Source organism: Pseudopipra pipra, chromosome 12 (assembly GCF_036250125.1).
Source record: "Pseudopipra pipra isolate bDixPip1 chromosome 12, bDixPip1.hap1, whole genome shotgun sequence".
Lineage (NCBI taxonomy): Eukaryota > Metazoa > Chordata > Aves > Passeriformes > Pipridae > Pseudopipra > Pseudopipra pipra.
In genome coordinates this window covers 10,425,440-10,447,191 of record NC_087560.1, presented here as the reverse complement: position 1 = coordinate 10,447,191, position 21,752 = coordinate 10,425,440, and the positions used below count along the sequence as shown (strand labels likewise).

Genomic DNA, 21,752 nt, shown 5'->3' with positions numbered 1-21,752 from the left:
GCTTCTAATATCCAGCAGGGATCTTGATGCTCTGTTATGCTCAAGGGAGATCCCCACAGTCTCCAGTGGAGACTGTGCATACACAACAGCTTACTTATTCTGATCTCAGTCTTAAGACTGAAAATCACCCATGTGACGTGTTGCAACAAGCCTTTCATGGGCCCTCCAACACCACAGAAAGCTATTACATAAATTCTCAAAATAGGAATGAATTTTTACAAATGATAGTTTGGGATAATTTCAGGGAGATACCTAAATGTGCCATAAATATCAACTTTCATCTATATATTTATTTTTTTCAGAATTAGAAAGGAATTCCTGTATTTGGGTACAGTAATATTCTTTATACTAAGAAAATAGAGGTTTTGACATCTTTCTAGCGCCAGGTACCGTAAATATGAAATTCCGTTTTTGCACTGACAGATATTGATGAATGCCAGAATGGACCAGTTTGTCAGCAAAATGCAGAGTGTGTCAACACAGCTGGCAGCTACCGCTGTGACTGCAAACCTGGCTACAGGTTCACCTCAACGGGTCGCTGCACTGGTGAGTTCCACTGGCTCGGTCGGGTGAGGGTCTGCAAAAATGAGTAGGTTTGAAAAGTCTGAAAAAAGCATATCTCCTTCTCAGAAAGATGCTATACCAGGAGGTGATTAGAGCTCCAAGAACCCTTCTCTTAAAGCCTTTTGGGGCATCCTGTAAACATTCTGGTAATTCTGGGCACATCCCCCAGATGCATAAATGGGAGTTAAAAACCTAAGTAGGTGTTTGTCTTTCACTTTATCCCACCAACCGCAAGCATTTTTCTTTAGCCCATGTTATGTTTAGGGAGGGAAGACCAATTGATGCACTATCTTTTGGCTATTTTCTGATTTTCATTGTAATTTGCTATATGTGTTTTAGCAATTTATTTTCCACTTGTATTTTTACAAATAACTCACTGCTTGCTGGGGTCTCTACTGATAAGGTAGACTTATCTGCTGGCCTGAATGCAATAACTTAAAAAGCTTATTGTTAAACTCCCCAACTTTGATATGGATTTAAACAGGTCACTGAACATTATTTTTACTCACTGAATGGGACTGCAGTTTTCTAATCTATTTGCTTTTTCTTGTAATATCATAGTCCAGTGAGGCATTCATGTTATCTTGCTTACCTGAAGATTTTAAACACTGCTGTGAGCCAAGCTGCTGTAAATATGATATGCTATATACATTTCTGAACAAAATAAGAATTACAACAAAAACTGGTAACCTTTTCCTTCAGTTTTTGCTTCTGAGTACTTGAGTTTTAGGAAGTGCACTTTTCCCTGCAGTGCAGTTTTTCATTGTTTCATGTGACTCTTGAGGGAAAAGGGTGTAGGGGAAATCAGAACTCTACTATGAGAACTAAAGCTTTGCTTTGTTAAGCTATGCAGTGGCACATGTAAATATTCAATATGTTCCTAATGCAATTGTTGTTGTTATGGGTTCGTTACAGCAGTACAGGAAGAGCCAGGGGAGGTTCTGATATGGGTTACAATGCTAAAGATGAATTGGCACAAACAGTAATACTTCCCTGTATTTTGCTCTTATTTTATATTTGATCAAAATAAAGTTACACAATTAGAGTTGAAATAGAAGTGGCTGATAATGTATGTGATCCAGCAAAGGAAGGAAATTCCCAACCACTCTGCTGGGAGCAGAGAGTGCTAAGCACCTTGCAATACTGGATCAGTTCTGCTGCTGGATGGAAAATGTTTATGTGCTATTGAGTCAGACCTGATGTATCACAGCCACTAGTACTATGAGTGCATTTATCTTACCTTCCAAATAGCATTCTTCTCATGCTGTGTATTGTGGTAAAATAAATAATTTCTCATATAAATTAATTTTTGTCACTTAGGACATTTCTGCCTTCCAATTTTTTAAGAATGTACAATGTTCTCTGTTAAATCCAAAAGAAGTGACTTTTCCCTTGGACTTTAACTAATGATTCATTTGCCCACAGAGCACCAGTCACAGTTTTTCTTTTCTCTTTGCTCCCCTGACCTGTGAAGATTAGGAGTTCCTAAGATGTTATCCAGTGTTGGGTCCCCAAGTACCTGTTTTAGACTCTAATTAGCAGTGGTATCATTAATAACGTTGGGAGAGCTTGGTCATCAGTGAACACCCATCCAGAGTTACTCATGGCCCCATGTGCTGTACAGAAATCCTGGGGATGGGAGCTATCAGGATTGTCCTGTGCCAAGTAGAGAGCAGAGAAGAGGCAGTAGAGACAGGAAAACGAAGATTTAGTACATGAAGTTCTTTGCAATTAGGAACAACTTGACTCTTACTTTTGCAACCACCTGGGGATGGTTTGGTAAGAAACTGCATCTGCTTGCCTTAGATTGCATATAAAAGAAACTTACTGAACACTAGAGTCTAATCACTTGTAATACAGGCTTATGGCAGCACCTCAGTTCTCCTAGTTTGGAGCTGCAGCAGGAAACACAAGGAATTGAATCAAACCAGCTTTTGTTGGTGTTGAGGTCTGCAGAAACACCTCATTGGATTCATGCTTCTGATTTGTCAAGGAGAATCTCTGCTGGAGAGCAAACATTTTGTTTGTTAACATTTTGTTTCGTTTACTGTTGATAGAATCCTGGATTCTGCCTGAAAGCATTTGTAAGTAGAGTAGCAGTCAGCAGTCAGCTGTTGAACAAATATAACAGTTTCTGACTCCATATAGCTGTAACTCTGCTTGCTGTTTGAGCTCTGTCCAGTTCACAGGATCATCACATTGCATGAACACACATGTATATGTGTACATGGTTTATCTCTGCATGATGAGTAGGTAAATTTACAGAGCCTTTTATCTCTCCGTAAGCTTAATGAGAAAAGTGGGGGATTCATCTCCCTTTCTGTTCTGTATGATTTCCTTTAGTTAATGAAGCAATCTGTGCTACAATCAAATGTAGCTAAAAGCAAGTAGCTTTCGTGAGAAGACTACACACTGTGGTTCATGTGCATCTTTCATTTTTGCTGCAGTCAATGTATAGTCCTCAGACTCAGACCCTTTACAATTTTGTGTCATTAATTTTACTCTTCAAAGCCATGGCAGTATGCTTTCCCTCCAGCAAGGATTTTTATGCTAAATTTTTTTCAGCTCCACAAATATTGGAAAAGATAATTTACATGCAAGTAACCCCTTTTCTGAGATTTACTTAGTAATGGTTTTCTCATTAATAAACTAAAAATACTATTTTAAATTGGACTGTGCTCTGGATACTGGTTGCTGCTAATGTATCTTACCAGCCTTGCAGTTTAGGGACCTTAACTTTCAGTGCATCTCTTTGTTTTCAGATCGGAATGAATGCCAAGAAATTCCCAATATCTGCAGCCACGGGCAGTGTATTGACACTGTTGGAAGTTTCTACTGCATTTGTCACAATGGATTCAAGACCAATGATGACAGAACAATGTGTATAGGCAAGTATATCAAATTAAGCTGTACTTAGGTTTCTGTTAAGATAATTACTAAGCCTGTCCTCTCTGTAATAAGGAGTTACACTACAATAACTAAGATTGTGAGCCATTTACTGCCAGGTAAAGGTGCAAAACCACCCTAACTGGCCACTGGAGGTGTTAAGAAGCTGATAATGAATGAAAAATATCTCATTAAAATAGAGTTAACCTTTGAAATTGCATATCCTGTCAGTGAACTGCTAATGCTTTCATTTTTGAGGAAAATATTTCATTCTTAGAATTTTCTAGAGCATCTTGTCTCATTTATTGCTTTAGGCAAGGAATTTAATAGATTAGTATTGTAATGTTGTACAGACTACTTGTTCATAGAGTAGATGAAGGGTAAATTTCTTGCCAGAAAAGTGCCCTTCTTAGAAAGAGTCATATTCATAAAGAAGGAAATTTTGTGGTTAACCCCATCACAGCTGTTAGTCATCTGTTCTGAGAAAGCTGAGATTTCAAAATGCTTATGATTAAAGTTAGCTTAGACTTCATTTGAGAAGGGTGATATAGGAACCACATTAAGGTAAATGATTGTTCACCCTTGATTATTTTTGTAGATGTTTATATCAAGTGTGTAAACCCATGTAAAAATCTTCCTTTTGGGAGGTACAACAATCTTTTCCCTTCTATTCACCCTGTTGACAGTGGATTATTTCTCTTTCCTGCCCAATAGCTACAGACTTTCCCCATCAGTGATTAAAATTCTTGCTGCTTGTTTTCCTCTTTTGTAGATATTAATGAGTGTGAGAGAGACGCCTGTGGCAACGGGACCTGCAGAAACACCATTGGCTCCTTCAACTGCCGCTGCAATTTGGGGTTCATCCTCTCCCACAACAATGACTGCATAGGTGAGGAGTGCTGAGACCAGGCACATGTTCCTAAGACTTTCTGCTCCTAATAGAAGTACCATAAGTACCATCTTCTGTCTTGCATGATCTGCATGATTAAAGACAAAACCCAATTTCTTCAGTCTCAGAAGACCTCTTTGATTATGCTCTCCTCACTTTTCTAGAGCCACTCAAATGTTGGTGTGTGATATTGGGCCATTTGGTTTTCTACTCCTGCTTTGACAATTTCGTGACATGGACCAGTAGTGGTATTTTCCCCTCACTTGCCTTTGAAACAGGGGATTCTCTGTGTTATCAGTTCCTCTGTCAATATAGTGAAAACTGAAATATCACCTATCACTTGTTACTGGTGTTTCTTACATATCTTTCAATGTTATTTTTTTAGATGTGGACGAGTGTGCAAGTGGAAATGGAATGCTCTGCAGGAATGGTCAGTGTGTGAACACCATTGGGTCCTTCCAGTGTCTCTGCAATGATGGCTATGAGGTGGCTCTGGATGGAAGGACTTGTGTTGGTGAGTGCTTTCTTTTAGGGTAAAAAAACGTGCAGCAAAGCTTGAGGAGATATGCTTAGTAAAACAGTAGGTCAGAGAGAACTGTCACACTGTCATCATTGTATTGAGCAGAGGAAAAGAATGATAAGAGGATGAGAAGAGGACTTCTCTCCTGCTCCTGGGAAGTTCCACCTTCAGTTTGATGGAATCAAAGTTAAAGCAGCCTCAGCCAGAGATTTGAGATAACAGCAATTATCTCAAATAAATTATCTTTCTTTTCTTTCAGATGTCAACGAGTGTGCACTGGATCCTGGAAAATGTGCACCAGGCACATGTCAAAACTTGGATGGCTCTTTCAGATGTATCTGTCCTCCTGGATATATCCTGCAGAATGACAAATGTGAAGGTGTGTACAGAACAATCCCTCTTCTGTCCCTTTCTTAGCTGCTCCAGTTGTTACCAATTTCCTCTGCATCTAAACATGAGCAATGTTTAGTCTTTTGTGGCAGTGTACAGTTCTAAACTGTAGCCACTAGTAAGTCACTCACTTCCCATAAGAAGTATCACCAACATTTGTTTGAACCAGAATTACCTGATCTGAACCCAAGAAAAATGTAATTCCAGGCTATTTGCTTGATGGTACATTGCTAAAGTTTGCCCACTGTATGAAGATTTGAAAACTACCCCGAGATTTTGCACCTGGATTTCTAATTCCTCTTTCTGTCTCTTTTTGTTTGGCCTTCTTGTTTGTCAAGTCTGATAGATGTCAGTGATGATGTAAGGTTGGATTTCATGTGGTACAGCTGCCAGTGTAAATATTTTTATTTCTCATCTCTTTAATTACTTTTCTTCCAGACATTGATGAGTGTGTGGAACAGCCAGAAATTTGTGCCCTGGGCACATGCAGCAACACTCCAGGCAGTTTCAAATGTCTGTGTCCGGAAGGCTTTGTATTGTCTTCCACAGGAAGGCGATGCCAAGGTAGGTTCATTCCTATTTTCTGGCATTTCAAAATTTGTGTGCTGCTTCAGAAAAGCCTTATTAGTGGGCTGTTTCTAATATAGCAAGGAGACTCTGGACTCGAACAGTGTTTTTCATAGGGAAAACATGATAATTCTGTAGCTGGGGCCAGGTTCTGTCTTGCCCTAACATCTGTTTGTCATTAAACAGAATATTGCAATAAAAAGGGGCGAAGATAATGTTCAGTGCACCAGGTTAAGTGAGGAAATTATGTTGCCCTGCAGTCCTTTCTTGCACCCCTGGAAGAAATGTTGAGGATACTTGGCCTCTGTATAGACAGTAACATGACACAGAAATAGAGCAGGAGCCTAAGGGCAGAATTTCTGGTTACTGGGCTGTCCTTAGCACTTACCATATTCACCATAGCACTTGTTATGTGCTATTCCTCTCCACAAATGTGTGGGTGGAAAAAATTTGGAAACAATGTTGTGAGGACAATAAGCACCCATCTGCTTAGAAAAGTCTGAAGTGTCTTTTGGCTTCCAGAACACACTGTTCAGAGCCTAAACATGGGCACTAAGACAGACCAGATGCTAAAAGCTGAGCATCTAGTAAAGAAAAGCCACAGGTTAGTTTATTTTGTGTATAAAGAACAAGCACAACAGATTAGGGAGTGAGTTACTTTAAAGGCTTTGAAAATTATTAAATAGATGCAGCATTAAATGTCCTATACACAGTGTGCACAGTGGGAACCACTGATGAGTAAGACCTTTATAAGGACCTCTGTAGTTTTGCTTGGCACAGAACAGTGATGCTTGTTGACACCATAGCGAGTTCTTCACTTCACAGTGGGCTAAATGAAATTGTGGTTTTGGTAAAAATGAAACCAACCTGCAGTAAACATTCATCCAAGTCTCCAAACCACCATGCAGTTTGGCACAGTTACTTCACTCAACTTCAAGAAAGCAGCATGGATGTTTTAGCTGTGCTTATGTAGCTTGCATAAATGAAGTTTCTTCAGTGGGAGGGTGTCATTTTCTTCAGGTAAGGAGAAAAAAGTCACAAAAACTCCAAAATCATAAAAAAGAATGTAACCTAGTCTAACACAGACCACTGTTTCACATATAATGTCAGAGGAAAATGCACACTTGTGTGTGAACTTCAGGTGGGCTTCTCTCCATCCCCTGAAGCAGACTGGTTCTTTTCAAGTATCTCAGGCCAAACAAAGTTTTGTTTCAAACTTCCCATTACCTCGGACTTTAGTAAAACCTGGACATTGCCCACCACAGATGCTGCACTGGAAAACTGGATGATCAGCTGCTTCCATAACTGCCCTGTTGCTGTCCCCCTGCCAGTGCAGGCAGCTGCCAGCTCTCTGCCTGCTGAATGCTTGTGGTCTGTGATCTCAGCTCAGCTTCAGGATCCTGGTTACCCAGCTTCAGGGCACAAAATACAGTGCTACTGAGACAGTTTGCTTTGTTTGTACCTCCAGGAGGAATGAGGAAGGAAAGCACCATTGCAAATTGCCTCTCGTTTTAACACTACACAGTATTGTCATTGCAAGTTAATTAAAATGTCTTGATTCAAGTGATTCTTACTAATAATAGAATATAAATAAATTGAGGCAATATTCAGTTTTTACAAAGAGGAATGAGGATAAGAGGAGAGTACAGCTCTTCTATTTCTGCTGGACAAAAGAGAAAAACCCTTCCTTTTCCATGACCTAAGTAGGACACTCTACCCCATAGCTTTCCTTTACTGAGGTAGGAAGCTTCCCTCCTTCTTCAGGTCTTCCACAGTCAGACAATAGATCCCTATTTATAGACTTAGATGGAAGTTGGGTGTTTTGGTGGGGGTTTTTCAGGTAATTTTGCAATTAACACTTCTAAGTGAAAATTGTGCCAAGTCACCCTAACTGCTCATAACAAGTTTTTTTCTCTGTGCAGATCTGAGAGTAAGTTACTGCTTTACCAAGTTTGAAGATGGAAAATGTTCTGTGCCGAAGTCCCGAAACCACTCCAAACAAGAGTGTTGCTGTGCCTTAAAGGGGCAGGGATGGGGAGATCCCTGTGAGCTCTGCCCAGAGGAAGCAGATGGTGAGTTATTGACCATACTGTCATAAAAGCTCTCAGAACTGAAAAGAGATTGGGATTCTTATAAGAAGGACTTTTGAAAAATAATTCCCCAGAGGTGTTTAACCTTAACAATTATTCTTGCTCTCTGTAAAGTAGATGCCATTGCAGTCTCAAAAACATTTTCCTTGGATAGTCAGTTCTCGAGTATGTTCCTTGTTTGCTTGTAGATTTGTTACTGTGTTGGGGTGCTGACTATTTTGCTGGGGAGGTGTCACATGTGGAAAGCTGAAAGCAGTGAGTAGGCCCTTGGTAGGCTGTGAGTGGCAATACCTGCAAGACACAAATGGAATTCATCTAATTGTAAATAGGTACAGAAAGAGGTTCTACAAACATGAAATCTAATTTAAAAAAAAATCAATGTAAACAGTTAAATTAGATCCACGTCTGAATTTTGTTATTAAAAAATGTAAATGTGCAAACTTATCAATGTGAATGACTTGCAAAAATAGCAGAGAATGACAAAACGCAGGCCTTGAGGAAGGAAAGCCTCCCCGGACTGTTGCTAAAGAAACAGTTTACTTTGTTAGTATCCTTTATAAGGCTGAGTAAGTCGGCATCAAGCAAGTCAACAGGCCTCTGTACCATCCTGGTGCAATTTGCTGAATGGACTTTAATTCCTGCTGACAAATGCGGTTTAACAGCACTACTGGTTTCAGCAATACATGATGGCAGTTCATTTCATTAATAAGTCATGGAGATGTTTTGCAGACAATCCTCACAGAAGCCAAGGATAGAAAAGAGAATTAGATGTGCCAGTTGCAATATTCCTAGGCCTGTTGCCTGTGCATGTTTCATTCTGCTGACGTGGATCATATGAACTGAAGCCGGTTGGAAAAGCACAATATATGTCACAGCATTTTCTTGAAGCATCAGCACATACATTTTTCAATATATTTTGCACAGTCCGAACTCTTCTCAAAGGATCAAGGCCCTTTTCAAAAAGACACAGCTTTAAGATAGCTGAGTCTGGATTAAATTGTGTCTTCAGAAAATGTAGGAAATCTTTCATTCACAACGGAAAAGAATGCAGTCAGTACTGTCGATACTTCTAAAATAGAAATACTGCATTACTTTGCTCCTTAATGAAGTAAGATAATGCTTATTATTCCCAGAATTTTGCACATATGCACACAGGAGATCAGATGAAATGTAAAATGACCATATAGTTTTTGGATGAATATAAAATTAGAAGTTTATACATTTACACACTTTATTTCTGGACCTGAGCATGAGGAGGATGAACTGGTAGCAGTGGTTACATGTGCAGCTCATGAGTGATGCTGATTGCCAAGATAGAATTTAACATATGGTTTGATTTTTATGGGGTTTTTTACAGAGGCATTCAGACAGATTTGTCCATTTGGAATTGGCATCCTTGTTGGACCTGGGGATGCAAGACTGGGTAAGTACCTGAACTGCGCAATGCTGTAGTTCCATCAGTGTGCCATTTTCTACCCATAAGTCATTCTCCCTTTCAACTGAGAATAACACCTTTGCAACAGTTTCCAAAAGCCATGAATTGTGGAAACTTCTGTACTACTTTTTTTTTTCTCAATTTTTCCTACCAATTTCAAATTCAAGCTTGAATATCTCATATCTCAGAAATCAAACTTCTTTTAGAGCTAGGAAACCTATGTAGGATCTAGAGGATGGATCGTGTAGCCCACTTGTCTTTTCTTGTACAATATATGTAGCCTGTTTACAGTAAATGGTTTTAATCCTCCAGAAGTGCAAACCACAGTTTCCCAGATCCCTTCAGTACATTCTGTTCTCTCCCAAGACAAACAGCACTTCAGCCTTACTGGCAAAAGTTTGCATTTAAGGAGCGCTGGATGACTACTGCTTTTCATATCTGCTGCTCTCCCTATAGCCCCAGTCAGAGAGGTTTATATCTGACATTTAGGATCAGTTTCTTTTCTGTGTTGTGAAAGCTGGCCTGCAAAACAAATTCTGTGCCTTCATCCTAAGATATCAGAATTCAAATATTAGTATTTTTTGTGATCTCAGGAATATTTCTTGCCAGAACAACACTTGTTCTTTGAGAGAAGTTTAAAAGCACATGAAGTCAGTTGCACTTACTGTGTTGTTTATATTTCTGGTTAAGATGTGGATGAGTGCCTTGATCCAGATAACTGTAAATTTGGGCAGTGTATCAACACAGATGGGTCCTTCCGCTGTGAGTGTCCGTATGGTTACATCCTACAGGGAGCAGAATGTGTGGGTAAGTAGAGCTGTTTCATCTTCCATTTTAAAGGTTTTCCTGAATTGCTAAGTATGGCATTAAGGAGCAGTGAGGTTGTTTTACTCTAATGTTGTGGAGTCTCCGTCCCTGCTGGTGCTTAAAACTTGCCAGGGCAGGCCCTGAGCAATCTGCTCCAAGTTGGTCCTGCTCTGGCTGAGTATTTGGCCCAGATAACCACTAGCAATCCCAAATTATGCTGGGAGTCCATGATTCTAATTCAGTAACTTAAGTGAATTCTTGGATTTTTTATTTTTCTGCTTGTACATCAACAACATAGATTTTATACCTTTTTGGTTGAGTAAAACCACTTATTCTTGTCTTGATCTAACTGCTTGCAGATACTGATGAATGTGCTGTTGGAAACCCATGTGGAAATGGAACCTGCAGGAATGTGGTGGGAGGTTTTGAATGCACCTGTGTTGAGGGCTTTGAGCCTGGGCCGATGATGACCTGTGAAGGTGAGACTCCTGTCTGTTAAGGGCTGTTGTTGTGTGCTGAAACAGGTCCCTAATTTTGAAAACAATTGAGGAGAGTAAAGCAGCTTTAAAACTAAAATATGGACATTGGGAACAATGCATCTTTATCTGAACCAGAAAAATGGGCTCCTCCTTCCTCTATCCACTGTGAGCTGGAGTATGTTCTTCTAAGTGGAGGTTGGGTGAACAGGCTTTTGTGTGGTGTCTGCCCACAGAGGAGCATGTTGGGGTGCAGTCCCTCCAACAGTTCCTGGAAGGGCTGTGTACTGTGTGTGTGGGTTTTGCCTTCCTCCTTGAGTGAAGAGACTCCCTATAGGTGATGAAAATAGGACATGGGCTGCCTGAGTTTGTTAGGGAAGAAACGGGGAACAAAACAGAGAATACAAATACAGTACCAGACAATGACCATGGTACCCCTAGGCTGAATATTTTCCATAGTGCTTTGGTGTTTCATTTCAAAAATTAAAATTTGTAAATGTACAAAGAAAAGAGAAGTAAGGAAGATCAGAGTTATAGAAGGGACAGTCAGAAAATAAGTTAGAATTTTTCAGTGTGGAAAATGTGGTTGAAGAGATATATGATTTAAATTTATGAAGCCACAAGTGGTAAAGGTACCAAAAATAGAGGGAACATGTTAGACAAACCAAAGCAAACATTTTTATATGCATGGTACGTACTTAAGCTGTGGAACTCTTTGCTGCAGAGTATTAGTGAGGCCACAAGTATAAATTGACCTAGAAAGAAATTATACAAATTTGTGTGGGAATCCATCAGTGGAAATTAAGCTTGATAGTTTGGTTGTGGCATTTGGCTGTGGAAGTCCTCAAACTGAGAGGCTGTATCAGGGGAAAGATCTCTGTGTACATGGTATGAGGTTTTTTAATATTCATCTCCTCCTGTTAAAACCAGAGAGAGGAGAATGTCCTAGGACATTCTGACACTCTCTTCTGACTTGACACAGCTGTTCTTAAATTATCTGCCACAATCTATTTCTTTGTGAGCCCATACAAAAGAATGCTTCTATTTTTGCATCAAATTGCATTAGTTTTATATACAGTTAGAGCTTCATTCACTTCCCTGTCGAATGTTGGGTGAAAGCTCAAATTGCAGAGGAGGATTAGCAGAGTGCATAAACATCACTATATAGCAGTACTTACTCAAGTAGTCCAGACCATATGTAAATGCACTTCAAAATAATGTTTCTAGTAAGGATACTGTTTTATGGAATTTAGTTTATGAAGAACCCGAATTAGTGAACGTAGAATTTAAAAAATAACCAATCATAAAAGCTGAACCTAGATGTGGAAAAGATACAGTTTTAACTGAGCCAGTATTTTGGCAGCATGGATCTGGAAATTATTTCCATTGGCTGCTTGCTGTTGAACATATTGAAACTTCAGGTAGCTGTGCAAACATCCTGGTGTGTCTGGTGCCTGCTTCATACAGAAATCCATGAGTAGAACCGTGGATCCTCAGCTGTTAAAATTTAGCTCTCAATAAACTGGGATCTGTGGTATTGCCTGTACTTAAAACCTGTGCACTCAAGTCTGCCGAGTTTTACACAAGTGTTTCACTTTCCCCATGGTCTTTGTCGCTCCAAATCCAGACGTCAACGAGTGCATCCAGAACCCTCTGCTCTGCGCCTTCCGCTGCGTGAACACTTTTGGATCCTACGAATGCAAGTGCCCCGGGGGGTACGTTCTGCGGGAGGACCGGAGAATGTGCAGAGGTAAAGCTCCTACCAGACTCTCACAGTTATGAGAGAATGATTTCAAGTTCCTGCAGGGGCGGGGCTCTGACTCACTGCACTATTGGGCCAGGGTTTTAATCCCAGGAAGTAACTGAGTCAGAAAGAATTTGGGATGAAATTCTATGGTTTGCATTATACACTTGATTGTATTAGTCCTGTCCTGCCAGTAAACTTACACATCTGCCTAAGTGAGGTCATATCAGATGATGTGGTTTTGTCTTGCACTAAAAATGGGCATTTGGGAGAAATCAATTTGCTCAAGGCTCGTGTATTTTATGGTTAGTTTAGAACAATAAATGTATGTATAGGGTTTGATTACAATTGAGATTCCAAAGTCAGAATTTACTATTGTGAATTTCCAAGATCATCCCTCTGTATAATGAAGTCTAAACCTTGTGTTTTAGATCAGAATGAGTGTGAAGAAGGAATTCATGACTGTGACTCAAAACAGATGGAGTGCAAAAACCTAATTGGTACCTATATGTGTATCTGTGGACCTGGTTATCAGCGCAGACCAGATGGGGAAGGCTGTATAGGTAAGTGACACTGAAGTGTTGAAACTCCTGAAACACGCAATTCCTCAGCAAAGCTAAAAGTTTTGGATTTAACAAAGTGTTAAGGAACTCAGGGGAAGGATTTCACAACTACCTGTGTAACGGATCTACTGGTGCTGTACACATTTCGCTTTGCTGTTCAGGTGTGCACATGTGTGGGCAGAAAGTAGAAAATCTGGATGTGGGTGTCTTTACAATCAATTTATACTGCTGCTGCTGCATAGCTCTGAGGGAAGAAAGCAGAGATTTGGATCCATTGCTGTAGGCTTGTTTAGCTCTGTTAGCACGAACGAGAGTAGATCTGAATTGTTTTTAAACCATGGATGGCATTCAGAAGTGCTGCTGTAACTATGAAAAATTGTGAAAACCAGTGAGGAATATATTGCAGAGAAAATGTAGTAACAACATATATAGTATTGTGAGCTAGGTGGTCATCTTTCCTCTGAAAATTGAATAAAAGAGACTTTTGAAATAAAAGAAAAAGAAAAAAAATGGAGGTTTAACCAGGCAGAATGCACAGCTCAAGAGTTCTATAAAACCTCTCTAACCTGCATTATTCCAGTAATGGACTTGATTTTTGTCATGTAATTTCAAAAAATAGATGAGAATGAATGTCAGACCAAACCTGGGCTCTGTGAGAACGGCCGTTGTGTGAACACAGTGGGCAGTTACAGGTGTGAGTGCAACGAGGGATTCACCGTCAGCGATGCCCAGGACGAGTGCCTTGGTAAGTCCCACATTAACACCCCAATGAGCTGTCACTTGGATAGCAGCAACTGGGGTTGAAATTAAACTTAGAAACGTACAGTGAGAAAACAAACTGTTGAATTTACATGCCTTTGGGAAGGGGCCTTTTTATGTAGGGGTCCTCTTGCAAGTTCTTCCTTCCCATCCTCACCAGATTCCTGCTTCAGTCAGTACGGTTGGGGTGACTTGCTATGAAAACTGACTGTTCCGTGGTTTCAGTCAGCCAGCCAGCTCTGACATTTCTCAGGTCCTGATTTTCAGCCAGTCCTTTTTCTCTGGGTTCAAACAGAAACATACATTTTTATAAGCATATTGTAATTTCTTCTCTTCCAACTTTTGCTAAATTTCCTGTCTTTGTTTCCCTTAGATATCACGCTCTCTTTCTCACTGCTGATAGTCTTTCACTCTCAGTTCCACAGTCTCAGGGTGAAGTATGCCCTTTCTGTTATATTTCTGACTAAATTCCCAGTATCTCGTGACCCTCTGGAGGTCGTCACCATTAGGATTCTCTGTGATGCACCATTTGTCTTCCAGACAACAGGGAAGGCTACTGCTTCATTGAAGTCTTACAAAGTATGTGTCAAATCGGATCAAGCAACAGGAACTCTGTCACCAAGTCTGAATGCTGCTGTGATGGAGGCCGAGGCTGGGGGCAAAACTGTGAGGTCTGTCCCTTCCCAGGCACCGTGGCCTTTAAGAAGCTTTGCCCTCATGGCCGAGGATACACGTCTAACGGAGCAGGTACTGACTTTTCTATTAAATGCTCTCTTAGACAATGCCAAATTAAGTGATAAATTATAAAGTATGTGAACAATGGGAGGTCCTAAATGTTTTGGATATCAGCTGAAATTTTCTGAGAGTTTTTGTGTTGAGAAACTCCAGTCCTTTGGGAGAAGAGTGCATGGCCAAAGTCCCTGGATGATGAGGCATCCATCCCATCTTGGCAGAGACTTACTTTGCATGCTGGTTGATTGACAGACACTCAAATGGGAATTTGCACTCTCACATTTGGGTGTGTTGCAGGTACACCTTAAGAGCTATTTGTGTTCATGAAAGCAAAGTGATGTTTGATTTGTGGAGGCTAATAAATTATGAATTCCAGTTGTTTACTTCCAATTACAGCTTGTTCACTGCATTTGGAAGCTAGATTCCATGTTTTTCCACTTAATATTTCTCTATAATCTGTGCAGTATTTTATTATTTTATGTACGGTGTGGGTTTCTTTATGTCAGGTCACAAGAATCTGTTGGAGCTGTATAAAATCAGTTGTTGTTCCACTGAGAACTAACCCTCCTTTAATTGCAGATATTGATGAGTGCAAGGTTATTCACGATGTTTGCCGCAACGGGGAATGCATCAATGAGAGGGGATCTTACCGTTGTCACTGCAACCTTGGCTATACTACAGATATAACTGGCACTCTCTGCATAGGTAGGTTTTTCATCATGGTGTTTGTATATGAAGTTTATTTCCAAGAGGTGACTGGAAGAGAGAAATAGAAAGATTTTGAAAAATGAGAAAATAAAATGTCATTTGTTGAAGTGCTTTGGGGATTTTGGTTTCCTTCTGATCTCTTCTGAATGTTTTGAAAAACATCATCACAGATCTTGGTTACCAGCACTGAGGTATCTGGGTTTGCTTCTCCTAGATCTGAATGAATGTAATGAGTCTCCAAAACCTTGCAATTTCATCTGCAAAAACACAGAGGGGAGCTACCAGTGTTCCTGTCCTAAAGGATACATTCTGCAAGAAGATGGGAGAAGCTGCAAAGGTAAAAATCAAGAACAGAATTAACTGCAGAAACTGTGTTTCACAGGCAAAAATGAATGCAAGGACATTTAAATGATGCAAATCTGTCTCCTTGATTCATGTGAATATTTCTGCTGAAAACAGTGTAAGTGGTCTGCATAGGATAGAGCTGGTGTTTCAGTTAGCTCTTTGGTAATCTGGATGAACAGTAGATGCACAGGTATTTCTGCAGGATGATGGCAGCTATCTTAAAAGATTTTGTAGCCAATAGTGTATATATATGATTGTTCTTATTTTGGTAAGCATGTTGGTTTAAGCCATATTATTCAGTGATAAATGAATCAAAATGGATGCAAAGATGAGTTTGGCTTGCAGTGCATTGTGCTCACCATCAACAGAATTTTTACCTACTGCTTCTGCAGTGTGCTGGATAAGGCACAGCAGTGCAGGAGAGATTTTGAAATGTTCATTAGAACTCCATATATTTATGTATCTTGGTAACAAAGATCTGACTGAATCCACACAAGTTAGAGCAGCAATTCTTAACTTGGCATGGAGACCAACAGTGAAATTTGTTGTTAGTGTTTCCATATTTCTTTTGGAGTAATAGTGTGCTTCAGTGCAAGGCCACTTTCCAGTCTGCCAGATCTTCTCATGAAGGTGGTGACTTACATAATAAATGTCTGCTCAGTCAATAAATGGTAACAAGAACTTTCAGAGAGATGAGAGTGGTGTCTAAATCAGCATTGGCATGGACACTGGTGTAGCTCCAAAGTCCCATTCATTACATGTGAGGCTTCATGAGAGAAGAACTAGAAGCCAGCACGGAAAGTGAAATGTAGATTCAAAAGGCTTTATTTGCTATGTCATTTATTTGTAATCACTTCTTTCTGAGTCCAGGGAATGTAAGTGAAAGATGTTCTCTTGGGTTTTTTTCAGATCTTGATGAATGTGCAACAAAGCAGCACAACTGCCAGTTCCTTTGTGTCAACACCATTGGGGGGTTCACTTGCAAATGTCCTCCTGGCTTCACTCAGCACCATACAGCCTGCATTGGTAGGTGATGGGGGAAGGTAGACAGATTTGGGATTTATTACTGACCCTTATTCCAGAAGCAAACTAGCAAGGAGGTAAAATCACCTTCCTGAGAAACCAAATGGAAAAATAGGCCAGGTTCTGATCCCAGTCCCCCCAGAGCAGAAGATGCAAAGAGGCCCTCCCTCCTACCTTTCCTTGCTTTCATAATTTATGTCTTTGAGATTTTGCCCTTGCAAGAACCAGACAGTATAAACACCAATTTGTAATTCTTGCCTTACCCTTTCTTATCCATTGAGCCAAAAAATAGTTCTATTTCTGTTCTTGTAGCTTGTTGAGATCATGTCAAGGCTTCTGGAAACAATAACCGTGAAATACACATTTCTGCAGTTGTCTTTTAAACACATATCCACTGGGTCTGTGGAAATGTTAAACTAAACTGCTTCCTGTGAAACATACTCTCCTGCCACCACCCGTTCATCCTTAGCAGGGCTGAATGATCACCTTCACAGCAACAACTACAAACTAACCCTGAGGCTTTGGTTTCCTCCAGATAACAATGAATGTGCCACTGAAATCAATCTTTGTGGGCCGAAGGGCATTTGCCAGAACACACCAGGAAGTTTTGTTTGTGAGTGTCAACGTGGCTTCTCACTCGATCAAACTGGGCAGAGCTGTGAAGGTGGGTACAACACAGGCCTTCTCTTGCTTCCTTCATCTCTCAGCCATACTGTCACCCCAGGAAGGACCTGTGGAGGAAGCATGTGTAGATTGAAGGGGGGGCGTGTATGGAAATTTAGCAACAAGACAGTATTTCTCTCCATGGGCCAGGGTAGATGGATATACTGCAGAATGCTAAAGAGCTGGACAGATATTTTCTGAGGAGATGTCAATTTAGCCTGGAATGTTTCAGTTTAAGTGTTGTAAGTTCAGTGAACTTTTGTTGAATCCTTCATGGATTTCTGAGGGACTCGCCAAGGACAGGAAGTCTTGCATCTCCAAGGCAACCTGCTAAAGAGAGAGTTCAAGGGCTGTAGGCTTATTCCTCTGGGTCCCTAGAGCCTTCTCCTGGGATAGAGTTTGGTTTGTTTTGAAAAGAGATATCCTGGGATTCCTGGGTTGGATGCCTGGGTAAAAGCAAGGGTCTGTCTGCTGAGGAGCTGGGACCCCTAGGAAAGCACTGGGGGGGTAACCATATACAAATGTCTTCCTGCTGTCTACTCCATAGCAGAATGCAAAAACTCTGAAAACTGTGGGTGAATGTGAGCTTTCTGTGGTTTTCAGCCCTATGTTTCTTGCTGTGGAGCCACAAATCCAAACCGAAATATACCCATATATATGATATATGAATATATATGAATATATATGACTATTTGTAACATACTTTTCAAATACAGCATAATTTGAGCTTCTCTCCCAAAACTCAGAGTGTATCTCACTCTTTCAGATGTTGATGAATGTGATGGAAACCACCGGTGTCAGCATGGCTGCCAGAATATAATTGGAGGATACAGGTGTAGCTGCCCACAGGGATATCTCCAGCATTACCAGTGGAACCAATGTGTTGGCAAGTCACTTTTGTAAAGTCATACATTAAAATGCATGTTACCTGTGTTAGCAGCAAGAAGTGAAGGGCAATGGTGCAGTTTGCCTTTTTTTTTTCCCTGATCACAGTTTGCTAAGTTCAGCAGTTTCATTCCAAGCGTCACGTCTGGCTGCTGAGGACGCTGTGGAATCTGAAAAAGTGCAGCACTGAGTTTTGCGAAACATCTTGGCTGTTTCCAAGTCTTCCTGGGTGAAATCATTTAACTAAGTGTATTTCCAAACCAGGTGTACACTGTTATTCCAGCTTTTGAGCTCATTGACTACTGTTTAGATTTATACAGGGAATACCAGTTTCAAAATGCACAAGCGCTGGTATTTCCCCCACTGAAAGAAAGGCTTCAGCCTTGGCACTGAAAATACTGGTCACCAGAAACTTCACCAGGGAAAATGACTCTGAGAACCACAAGCGGGACAAGACTAAGCCAGCACTTCCACCTTCTTGGACATGGATGGGGCAATCCAGGCAGAAACCCAAAGCTGCAGGGAAGGAGGCTTAGTTTCCTCTGTCCTCATGGCATCTCTCAGAGCACAGGAGAGCAAGGCTGCTACCTGACAGCAGAGCTTGCACAGAGCCTGAGGGTCCCAGAACTGGTGTTTTTCACTTTTCTTCATATTTTTTCTTCCACCAATCACCCAAAATGCAGGAACTAATCTCACTAGTGTTCACAGTCTTGCTGTGAAGTGAATGTATCTGCTCTTGGTACAGTAACTTTCTGTGGCCCAAACTTGCATTTATGACATAATTGCTTTTAGGTGTGACAAATACTGAAACATCACTCTGAGTTAATGGCAAACCCCTACAGGCTGCGGGAACACAGAATTCAGCCTCAGGTTTTATACCTTGTGTTCTCCACATGTTCACATTGTAATGTTTGTATCTGTATATGCTTAAGATGCTTATCTAGATCTCCTGGGTGTACCACAGGGGAAGAATCTCCATGTAATAGGTTTTTCCGTGACAATTCCTTCATATTCCTTGGCAATCCCAACTCTGCAAACAGTTTCTGTCTTTTTTAGCTTATTTAATGAAGTGTTCAGGGACTTTTGATGTTGCTGCAACACATTTAGATAATCACTGAAGAATGCTTTGGTTCCTCCCATGTCTTCTGTTGTCTGTGACTGCATTCCCTGCCCAGGCAATTCCATAGTGCACCATGCTGTAAATCAGGCTGCAAGAAGCAAAGTCACTGCTTTTAAACAGAGAACAAACAGGCACATTGTTTGGAAAAAAACAATAATGCTCTGACTTAGTAGTTATTCTCCTGTAACCTGGATGCTGAGGTCAGAGATGCTGCTCTGTACTTTCCAGATGGCATTTCTTGTGTGCACACACATGCAATGGACATATGCGTTAATCACAGAACACGGGGAGCAACAGCAGTCAGAACTTTTTTAAGCAATTTGCCACATCAGACAAAAAAAAAATCAGACCAGCTACATTTCAAAAAGCAACCATTTACAGTAAATAAGCCTGAACTGACCTTGAACTCCTACAGTGCCACATTTGGGAAGTTTGGAAAAGGGCTGGCTCGGAATGTGGCAATCTGTTGTACCTACAGCTGTGTTTATTTTTACTTTCCTACTTGCTCCTGTACCTTACCTGTACCTAATATTTAAATGTGAGTGTGTAGGAAGGAATTTTCAATGCCTGGAAAAGGTGTCAGAGCTTGATTCCTTACTCTTTCTCCTTTAATGTCAAATAGCATTTTGAACAGGAGATTATTGGACCAGATTGTTGGCTGTACAAAGTTTTATTCTTTTCAGTTGTTTCTGGAACAAAAAAAAAGCTACCTCCTCTGTTTCTCTGCTCTCCAGAGCATGAGCTGACGTGGCACAAAACATCTTCTGCAGAGTAGCCCAAATGTTGCTGTGTTGTATGGCTGTAGTCATCTCCTAGCGACCGCTGCCCCAGCCGAGGGTGAGGCCAAGCCCTGCTCTGTTTCTGTCCATCCCATGTGGCAGCACCTTTAGCAGCAGCCAAGCACAACCTGGCAGAAGGGGTAGGCTGGGCCACACCTGAGAGTGAAAGTTAATGTGGTATATTCTGCTTCTTTTCCAGATGAAAACGAGTGTCTCAGTGCACACATTTGTGGAGGAGCATCTTGCCACAATACTTTGGGAAGCTATAAATGTATGTGCCCTACCGGATTTCAGTATGAGCAGTTTAGTGGAGGTTGCCAAGATATCAATGAATGCGGTTCTGCACAAGCCCCATGCAGTTATGGGTGTTCAAACACTGAAGGTGGCTATGTCTGTGGATGTCCACCTGGTTACTTCAGAATAGGACAAGGGTAAGGGATTCTCATTTTAAACTAACAGATACCAAGGGGACGTAGTTCACTCCTTTCTTTGTAGTGTGGAGCAGCAGAACCTGGGGAATTGTCAGCAATTAAAGAGGGATAGGACTGGGGAGGTGCTCAAGAGCTGGAGGCACCTGCTGATTTTGGAGATGAGGAGGAGGGTGGGAAGAGAGGGTTTTAATGCTTATTGAAATTTGGTCAGGGCTACCAGGTTCAATCATATATTTTAAGCTACTGCTTTCACCTCTCCTGCACACCCCAGCAGCCTGCCAAGTCCTCTGAGCTTGCCACTTGGGAGCTCACACCCCTCGCTGTGATTTGTGGTGTATCACTTGTCTCCTTAAAAAAAAACTCAACAAAACAAACATTAATAATAACACCCCCTGCCAACTGCAAAGAGAAATGATATTATACAAGTGGTTTCACCTGCTGGTTGGAATAACAATTCTGTATGCTCTTATGTTCTTGTGTGTTTCATATTCTTCTGTGTTTCAGATGAATATTTTTTTAATAAATGTCTGCTTTATTGAGAGAACCAATTTTCACTTGCCCCAGTGGGAGTGCTAGGGTAGTGCAGCCTATAGGAGCAAGAAACCCAAATGGAAAGCAGAAAGATTGTGGCTTAAATTTTAGAAGAGACTAAAACCTTTGGGATGCATTATGAAAGACCTCACTTTTCCGATTTTAAAGAAGTTTCTGAAAATTGGTCTCTTTAAATGTGTTCCAGGCTGGATAACAGAAATTACTAATAACAACTCAGAGCTTAAGCCTGTGTTTTTAAAACCGTTAAATATTGGCAGGTCTCTCTTGGGCAAAGCCTCGTGGAGCCAGATTCTTGAAATCAGAGGTGGCTGTGTTGTGTTTCAGTGACAATTTTGTCTGTTGATTTCAGCAGAAGTTTTTCCTAGGAAATAAATGCAACATAATTGCTTTATTATTTGTACTCACAGTCCCCCAAATTCAGCTCTTGATAAGATCTATGTCTTGCTGGAATTAATTTTGAATTTCTTCCGTCCTCAGACACTGTGTTTCCGGAGTGGGGCTAGGCAGAGGTCAAGGACAAGAACTTTCACTCAGTGGAGAAGTAGACGACAACTCCCTCTCTCCAGAAGCTTGTTATGAATGTAAAATCAACGGCTATCCCAAGAGAGGAAGGAAGCGCAGAAGCACAAATGAAACTGCAAGTGAAGCAGAGGTAACTGGCCCTTTTTTGGAGGGGGGAAAGGGTTTGTGGTTGTCTTGTGAAGGCTGGACTCAGAAGGAGGTGTGCCAAGAGACAATACCTTGGGAAAAATCTACACCCCAAAGAAAACAGACCAAAGCTGGTTTGGCATGTCAGGTAGTCTGTGTGTGGGCTTTCTGGAGCT

The 21,752-nt window shown here is 40.9% G+C and overlaps 1 protein-coding gene across 5 annotated transcripts in view; it reads left to right on the top strand.

The window, feature by feature from the left end:
* Positions 1-21,752, top strand: part of FBN1 (fibrillin 1) — a 144,259-nt gene that overhangs the window by 119,935 nt on the left and 2,572 nt on the right. For 2 of the 5 annotated variants that reach the window (XM_064668806.1, XM_064668807.1), the window contains exons 45-65: positions 424-546; positions 3,327-3,452; positions 4,223-4,339; positions 4,725-4,853; positions 5,119-5,238; positions 5,688-5,813; positions 7,739-7,888; positions 9,264-9,329; positions 10,032-10,148; positions 10,508-10,627; positions 12,252-12,374; positions 12,800-12,931; positions 13,551-13,676; positions 14,231-14,437; positions 15,002-15,127; positions 15,345-15,467; positions 16,385-16,501; positions 17,034-17,162; positions 17,928-18,047; positions 20,145-20,376; positions 21,406-21,580. In XM_064668806.1, coding sequence (XP_064524876.1) covers positions 424-546; positions 3,327-3,452; positions 4,223-4,339; positions 4,725-4,853; positions 5,119-5,238; positions 5,688-5,813; positions 7,739-7,888; positions 9,264-9,329; positions 10,032-10,148; positions 10,508-10,627; positions 12,252-12,374; positions 12,800-12,931; positions 13,551-13,676; positions 14,231-14,437; positions 15,002-15,127; positions 15,345-15,467; positions 16,385-16,501; positions 17,034-17,162; positions 17,928-18,047; positions 20,145-20,376; positions 21,406-21,580 — 2,804 coding nt within the window. Of the gene's footprint in view, positions 1-423; positions 547-3,326; positions 3,453-4,222; positions 4,340-4,724; positions 4,854-5,118; positions 5,239-5,687; positions 5,814-7,738; positions 7,889-9,263; positions 9,330-10,031; positions 10,149-10,507; positions 10,628-12,251; positions 12,375-12,799; positions 12,932-13,550; positions 13,677-14,063; positions 14,438-15,001; positions 15,128-15,344; positions 15,468-16,384; positions 16,502-17,033; positions 17,163-17,927; positions 18,048-20,144; positions 20,377-21,405; positions 21,581-21,752 lie in introns of those variants that run through there. The other 3 variants (XR_010433763.1, XR_010433762.1, XM_064668808.1) reach the window with 3 other exon arrangements.